The 8,507-nt window shown below is 32.4% G+C and overlaps 1 protein-coding gene across 1 annotated transcript in view; it reads left to right on the top strand.

Annotated features, from left to right (window-relative positions):
* Positions 1-4,160: 4,160 nt before the first annotated feature.
* The window catches only part of LOC110025645 (probable thylakoidal processing peptidase 2, chloroplastic), a 6,627-nt gene continuing 2,280 nt past the window's right edge, over positions 4,161-8,507 (top strand). Inside the window, exons 1-4 of the mRNA XM_020726230.1 lie at positions 4,161-5,494; positions 7,096-7,164; positions 7,479-7,547; positions 7,623-7,709. Of these exons, the coding sequence (XP_020581889.1) occupies positions 4,310-5,494; positions 7,096-7,164; positions 7,479-7,547; positions 7,623-7,709 (1,410 nt within the window). The 5' untranslated portion in view covers positions 4,161-4,309. The remainder of the gene's footprint in view (positions 5,495-7,095; positions 7,165-7,478; positions 7,548-7,622; positions 7,710-8,507) is intronic.

Raw genomic sequence — 8,507 nt, 5'->3', positions numbered from 1 at the left:
GGGGGGGAGAGAGTAATATCTTATTATTATGAAATCACACTCATGGTATAAGTTGCAACTGCCCCAAATAAACCCTAAGATAGGTTGAATAAATCACTCTTATTGATAATCTTTGAAGAGGAGCATGTCTTCCTATTATTAATCTTTATACCATTATAGAAGTTGTGTGACATTAATTTTATTATAGAATATAAATATAATGATGAATGGAAGAAAAAAAAAAACTAGTACTAACACTTAATGGATAAATTCAGCTCCGATAGCAATTAACGGCATTGAACGGAGTAAAATGAAAAAATTGGCATTAATTTTTTTAGATTGGGGGGCGGGGAGAGAGAGAGAGAAGGGCACTTATGAAATCACACTTCAATTTATATTAATATATTTATCTTTTTTTAGTACTTCAAATATATGATATGATTAAATATTATTTCTTCAATTCTCATTCAATGTAATCATGAAAACTAAATAAAATCCAATCATATTAGGATCGAATTATATAACATATAATTAAATCAAAATATTTAATATAATCATACATATACATACAATAATTTAATCTCATAAACAACAACAACAAAGATGATGAAACTTAATCTCTCCATCTCTCTGCCTTGCCAATAAGGCCAACTCCTCTCTTTACTCGATTATCATCTCTCAACTTCAACCCACAACAACCCTCCAGAATCTGTGATAGTGACCTTCTTCTGTGGTCGATCTCCACAATCAGTTTCCCCGTGATTCAATGAGCCTGATCAATTTCGTGCCCTCTAACACTTGCCCAAATACAACATGCCTTCCATCTAGTCATTCAGTCTGCAACAACAACAACAACAACAACAATAACAAACCTTTATCCCACTAAGTGGCGTCAGCGACACGAATCATTTTTCTCCATTGCGTCTCATTTAGTGGCGTCAGCGACACGAATCATTTTTCTCCATTGAGTCTCATTTAGTGTTATATTTTCATTTAATTATAATAAATTAAGATCAATTTTTATACAATATGCTTTAGTCTTTATATGATTACCTCTGCTTCTATATCACTATAAATCAGAGTAAGGGAATTAGTTGATTTGTAAATTTGTGGTGAAAAGAACGCACGATGATGTTTAGGAAATAGAAAAACAACACATTGGAAAGATGATATTTTTTTTAAATAAATCAACAGACAAGCATGTTAAATATTAGAAACTAGAATGATCTAAAATATAATACCATATCATATCACTGTCCATGGAAAGAAAACCAAAATTAAAAAAAAAGTACGTTGATATTGTTTTTTCGCATCAAGTTCATCTTAAATAATAAAATATATCATTTTTTAAGTACTGTCAGTCATCTTCCCAGCAATCATATCAAAAAACTCGCAACAATAAGAGTGAAAAGTATATTGACACTGATGATCATAAATAACTTTAAAAATGGACATTTGATTACAAGGCCATTTGAGAATGTATAGCATATCACGAAGATTTAATAACAACGTGAGTTTGACAGCCCGCATCCTGACAATTACCGAGATAAAACCAACATCAATTTTGACATTTTTATTGCTTACATAATATCTATATGATAATAATAATTTAGAACAAACTTTCCTATTATTAATTGTATCATAATCAATTATCCAAATATGAATAAAATTAAAAGTAGCACCTACCAATGCAATAACTAAAGAGGAACAAGATAGATTCAATAACTTCAGACATTGAAACACCTTGTGCAGGTGATCTAGTTGCTCATTGGTAAAAGTTATTACATATGAGTTCATAGTTATCATATGGTTGCCTTAATATATGAATGCTTTCGACATCTAGAAAAACCGTAGATTGACTACATATAAAATCACATATTGTTCATTTATTCTCCATGTATTAATTATGTATTTTTTAAAAAAAAAAAAAAAAAAAAAACTGAGATAATGTTTGTAGGCTTTGAAATTACATATCATAGATTATTTGTAGACCTCACTGCGGCGTGTTAATAAGTTCTAATGCATAAAATGTTTTTACTGGTTGCTATTGACCAATTGTTTTTATTTCTATATATTTTGTTTAACCAAGAATGATCTTATGTATTTAATTTTCCAATCGTCTAAGAACATATTTGTTCAAACTTCTTAATTGAATCACAATTACTCATGCACATGTGATGACCATTTTTTATTGTCTTATCATTATTGAAACAATTTATTTTCAAATAAGTCTTATTAGAGACATGTCGTCGACATAGTCTATATTGAGTGTGAGAGAATGCAACTTCCACAACTTTCACCATTTACTAATTTTCATCGATGAATATTATTGAATGATATTTATCATCCAACATGTGAATGACTGTTTTCAATAGTAAGTGCATTAATCAATTGTTTATTTTGAAAAAAAAAGCAACTCCAAAATAAAATATTTGACAATGATAAATAACTCTAACTAAATGAGCACATACTTAATTATAATTATTAAGTCGATAAATTGTATAAATAACAATGATAACCCCGAAGCAGTCATAATCAACCCCTATCAATCATCACCAAACAAAATTATTCTGTCAAACTTAGTCATCAAACTTGACATCTCATACAAACATGTTCTTTTCAACTTACATTTCATTGAATATTTGCATTAAAACATCAATATATTCATTCTTACTTCTCATTATTTTCTCCTTATATTTATAATTAAATGCATCTATTTTTTCAAAATCTCACATTTTGTACTCCTCATACTTCTTCAACAATATAATTGGATGCATTGATCACTCAAATTTATGCATGCGTCATTTACTGCAATACAATTAGTTTGCCTGCACTAATGCACCGATATGATCCCCACATATGTTAATCAACTGACCTGATTAATTAACGATTGTTATTTTTAATAAATTATTTATAGTCCAATTACTTTTATGATCAATGACAAATATAATAATTAAACAACAACCAATAAGAGAGTGTGATGTTTAAAACTTCACCATAATATTTAGATTGAGTATTTTATTAAAATCAGCCTCTAAACATACAAAATCATTTGATTTTATAATCATTGCATTTTGCCAGCTGCTGACACAATCATTCCAAACGCTCAAACAACATAAATGACATACTTTATTTTTATTGCGAACAACTATGACAAATTGTTTCCTTTTTATGAATTACATCATTGCTTGTAATTTTTGACATCAGGACCTAAACATCTACGATTGCACGAGTAAGATTCAACAATACTTAAATAAAATAATCATAGAACAAATAGTAAGATTCAACAATACTTAAATATGTAGATATTAAGAAATATACAAGAGATTTTATTAAATAATGAGTGAGTAAACTAATGGAGTTAAATATGTAGATATTAAGAAATATACAAGAGATTTCATTAAATAATGAGTGAGTAAACTAATGGAGTAAAACAATGCCAAAATCAAGAAATGTAATAATACAAATAATGCAACATAGTTGTACTATAAGAAACCTTTTCATGACATGCAACAAATCACTTTTACTTGAAAATCAAGCATCATAAAGCAGACTTCATATGCTCTAACAACGTGTAAAAACACAAACTTACTCCTACATTTCTTGCGCACAAGCTTAAAACATTGCAGAAGTACAATCAACATCATGTTATTATACTTTAAAAAATACTGCATACTATAATGAGATATTAAAAAATAATCAATAAACATTGCTAAATAATCATTGATTAAACTAACGGAGTACAGTCATGAAAAGACTAAATAATTCTCGCAGCAAAACCAATACAACATACTTTTCCTATTGAAGATATAGCATGCAACTAGCGCCATTAATATGCTCATTGCTCGTGTACAACTAGTGTTCGTTTGTTAAGCAGCGTGTCAAGCACAAATAAATTTTTTGAGCTCAATTTATAAATGAGCTGACACCTTGTTCATTCGTGCTTGATTTGACTCTACTCAAATTAATGAAACAATAAATAAATAATATTAGTATTAAATTATATATTAAACTTTGACATTAAATTTTAAAATTTATTATATTTTAAGTAATTTTATTGAGGATTGTAAATCAAATGTAAAAATTTTATATCAAATATATATTACAATCGAAACTCTATAATATACCACTATCAGTTTATTAATGGAAAATCAGACGGCTAAAAGCCAAAGACCGTCTTCCCATTTTCATGAGATTTCCGGCAGCGTCTCGTACCCTGCCTACTCTTCCTTCGTTCCCCGAGCCAAAAGCCCGGGAAAAGAAGGGAGCGAAACCTAACCCTAATCCTCAACCGTCACGCATCTCCACTCTTTCTTGAAGACCCTGACCGATGGCCATCCGCGCCACCCTTTCCTATTCGAGTTACCTTTCCCAGTGTCTCGCCGCCTCCGTTGGTCCCCGCTGCTGCAGCTTCCTCCACATCAACGAGTCCGGTTGCCGTCCCTTGGCCTTCTTGGCGAACCAGCTGTCTGATAATGAACTTTCCGGAATTGGGGAGAAGTATTTGGCGAGGAATAGCTCATGGACTCGTGCTTCCAGTTCTCCATCGCGATTCTCATCCTCGATTGGAGGTTCCCGGACGGCGAATCAAACATCCGTTGCTATGGAGTTGTTCAAGTTTCTGGTCGGCGCCATGGACGCTTCAAAGTTTCCATGCAATAGACTTGGGAAGGCTCCTGTTTCTGGTGATGAGGAATTGTCGAAGGCTCCTGTTGCCGAGGCGGTTTCTACAATGGTTTCCAACAAGCCTCCTACAGAGATTCCGGCTTCCCGTGCAAAGGAGATGCCCAAGCTTCCGGTTGATGTTGCCGCTTTATCATTCTTTACTGGCAAGTCTTCTTCAGAGTTTTCAGCTCCCACTGCCGATGAACTATTAAAGCCTTCGGATGCAGCTGCCGATGCATCCCGCTTCTGTGTCTTTCCCAGGGATAGTCACGATGCGAAGGTACCCAGCGGAGTAAGCCCCTTTGTGAGATTTCTCTCTGCATTAGGAACTTGTTCAGAGCCGATTCCTAGTTCAGGGGTGTTTTCCTTGTCAGCTTCCATGAGCGTAGGATTCAATCCCTCCTCACTTTTCCCATTCTTACCGACAAGCAAATGGTTTCCGTGCAGTGATTTTTTCTTAGGTTCAGGTTCAGCGAAAAGAGATCCTCCAGACAAAGCGAGAACTGTCACTGTGGAGGCAACTCAAGAACCTCTTGAGCTCTTTGAATCCCCCTCGAGTATGAAGAATGGGGTTGCGAAGCCTGAAACAGTGGTTTCAGCTGAGTGTGCATTGAGGAACTGCCCTCCTTCCTTGAAGGTTAATGGTGTGCCTGAATTCCATACCCTGCCTTGCGAGAAGAGCTGGAGTTTCTCGCGGTGGATCAGCTCTTGCTCCTATGATGCGAAGATTGCCTTTGCTGCAGTTACAGTTTATTTGCTATCTGGCTCTCGCTTGGCTGAGCCGAGAGGAATTCCTAGTAGGTCTATGTATCCAACATTTGAAGTTGGAGACCGCATCTTGGCAGAAAAGGTGAAATTTGATAAAACATTATCTTTTCTTTTATATTCGTTAAATTTATATATCACTATAATTATTTGAGTTTGCACTTGCATACGTTTCTCACCTATGGGGAGAGTGATTATTCTCTTCATAGTTTTTGGTATATATATCATTTTATGCAGCCTTCAAATTTAATATCACAAAGTTGATTGTGATTTATAACATAAAAATTACTTATGAATTAAGTTTCATCAAATTTCAATTTATAATTTGCATTAATTTAATTAAGATAGAGTCAAGACTAGAGAAGTGTCTTATAAGTATTATGGCAATTTGATATTGTAGAGATTTCATGGTAAATTTATTAAATTTAAAATTACGCGGGTGATGCTATATGAGTTCAAGTGATACAACAACAAGCCTTTATCACACCAAGTGGGTTCGGTTATTTGAGGTGAATGTCGGTATTTATTTGATTTGTTTAAAGTTTGATTAATTTATAACTATCCTTAATTAATATTTAGGTGCTATAAAGTGTCATTTATGTATATAAATTGCTATTCATTAGTATAGGATAATGTATTTTCTTATTGTCAAGGCCGTTTAATTGTTATGCTGTGAAAATTTTGCATTCATAAAAAAGTAATTCATCTATAGCTGAATAGTTGTGATTCTAACCATTTGCATTCATCCAATAACAAGTATATGCAATTATATAATGAGTTGTATCCACACATGGCTTCTAAGAGCTGCTTCCCGACTTGATCCACAAAATATTCTCCAATTCTAATTACTGCACACATTCATCTATGAAGGCTCTAACCCCCTTAAGAAACATTTTCTTAACCATAGTAAAACAGCTATGAATATGAATCCAATAGAAGTTCTGACCTTCTTATTATATAGCTTTATTACTCATTCCTTCATTTAATTCGCCCAATTTTAACTAAGTTGATGAAGCACAACATGAAGTATTTAAAGCATAGCCATTTAAGTATATTTGATTTCATCACGGGCATGGTATTCAAATTAAGCAACATGATGAAGTACTCAAAGTATATTGTTGCATGCTGGCCATTATGGAACATGTGAAGTAAAATAAGATGCCCAAGTATCTTTTGGCTTTGTTACATATATCAATCACTCAAAAATATAAATCATCACGATTCAATTAGAGGCATTTACAAACACACCACTCAATGCCTATGCATTTACGTATCTAACATGTAAAATTTTTCTTTTACCTTTAAACCACTCAAATCTTTTATATCACAAAAAAGCTACCACTATTTTAACTTTTAAAAGTGAAATACACCTTTTCATGCGTAGGTAAGGTGATATATTTGTAGAAATTGAAGCTTAGGCGTTAGATATTTAAGTACATAAGAATTGAGTGGTATGTATGCAAGTATTCCTTCAATTTTTCATGCGGCGTTCTTGTTCTCTTGGCGGGATTGTCACCCCTTCATTAGTTGATCAAGAAAAATATTATTGATCTTGTGCTTAGTACTTCCCAACATCAAAGATAATTATATTGAGAATAAAATTTTTTCATATCAAAGAATAGTTCTCTTATATATATATATTGGAACTGTTTAACTAATTTTTGTGTTAATGCTCATGTACTGCAGGTTTCTTATTTTTTCAAAGAGCCAGAGGTCACAGATATTGTTATTTTTAGAACTCCTCCAATTCTGCTGGTAATAGTTTTATCGATTGGGGTTTTTCTTTGTTTATTGCGTGCAATAATTGCACACTCTTTTTTTTTCCTGTATTTACATACATACCGCCGAATTCTAATGTATTTACATGTCTAACACATAACCTATGCTTGTTACATTTATGCCACCCAAAATTTTGTATATTACGAAAAAAATACCCCCATGTTAACTTTGAAAAAGTGAAACACATCTTGTAAATCAATGTTTAGGTGTTAGATATCCAAATACATAAAAATTGAGTGGTATGCATGTAAATCTTCGTTTTTATTTTTAATTGATATGTTCCTCTGCAGGAGCTTGGTTATAGCCCTCATGATGTATTCATCAAAAGAATTGTGGCAAAAGCTGGAGATATTGTAGAGGTTGTCCTCCTTAATTTGTTGATGACTAATTAATTTTATCATTATGATTATATATATATTTATTTGATTTGATAGGTTCGTGATGGGAAGTTGTTTGTGAACGGCATTGCTCAAGAGGAAGATTTTATACTAGAGCCACTTGAATATGAAATGATACCAGTGGTATGAACTCTCTCTGCTTCCTGTTAAATCCCAAAATTATCCCCTAACCTCTCAGATGTAGCAAATTTAGTCCTTCAAACACTGAAAATTGATCCCAGTTGGTCCCTCAGAGAGAGACAAAATTTTGATTAATTTTATATAGGCGAGGGACTAAGTTCGAACTATTTTTGTGTCATGATCTCTAGACGATGGATTTATTGGGATCAATTTTCAATGATCATAGAACTAAGTTGGAGCACCGCAAAGTGATGCGACTGAATTGAAGGCATTCAAATCGTCAAGGGATCATGTTGATATTTGTTCCATTTTGCTTCATTTCTCAACTATTTATGACTTCTTTACCTTGAGATTATAAACTTGCATCATGCATGCATTTGGATTAGCCTGGAATTTTTATTTTATTTTATGTATTTAATTGTCATGACAGCATAATTATAATTACCTTTCTCTTTCATATTATTTTAATTTGTTTATGTATACCATATTATTATATGAAGAATGGCTGGCCTAGGATGAATGACTATATTATGGCTGGAAATTTACATTAGATACATTCAAACTCATATTACAAAATACATAATTATTGTTATTTAGTTTTTGTTTTTTTGTTATTAAGGTTACACATTATCATTATTCATTATTGTCTCGTTGGCTTGTGTTTGAATCATTAAGCAAGTGAGTTGAAGAAGAACAAATTTTTTAAGCACGAATTATAAAAGAGTTGAACACGTATAACCCTTTATTCAAATGTGTTTGGCTCATTTTAGCTTGAAATAAGAAAATTATATATATATATAT

This window comes from Phalaenopsis equestris, unplaced genomic scaffold (assembly GCF_001263595.1).
Source record: "Phalaenopsis equestris unplaced genomic scaffold, ASM126359v1 Scaffold000320, whole genome shotgun sequence".
NCBI lineage: Eukaryota > Viridiplantae > Streptophyta > Magnoliopsida > Asparagales > Orchidaceae > Phalaenopsis > Phalaenopsis equestris.
The sequence above is the reverse complement of the archived record's forward strand: the minus strand, read 5'-3'. Positions and strand labels throughout refer to the sequence as shown.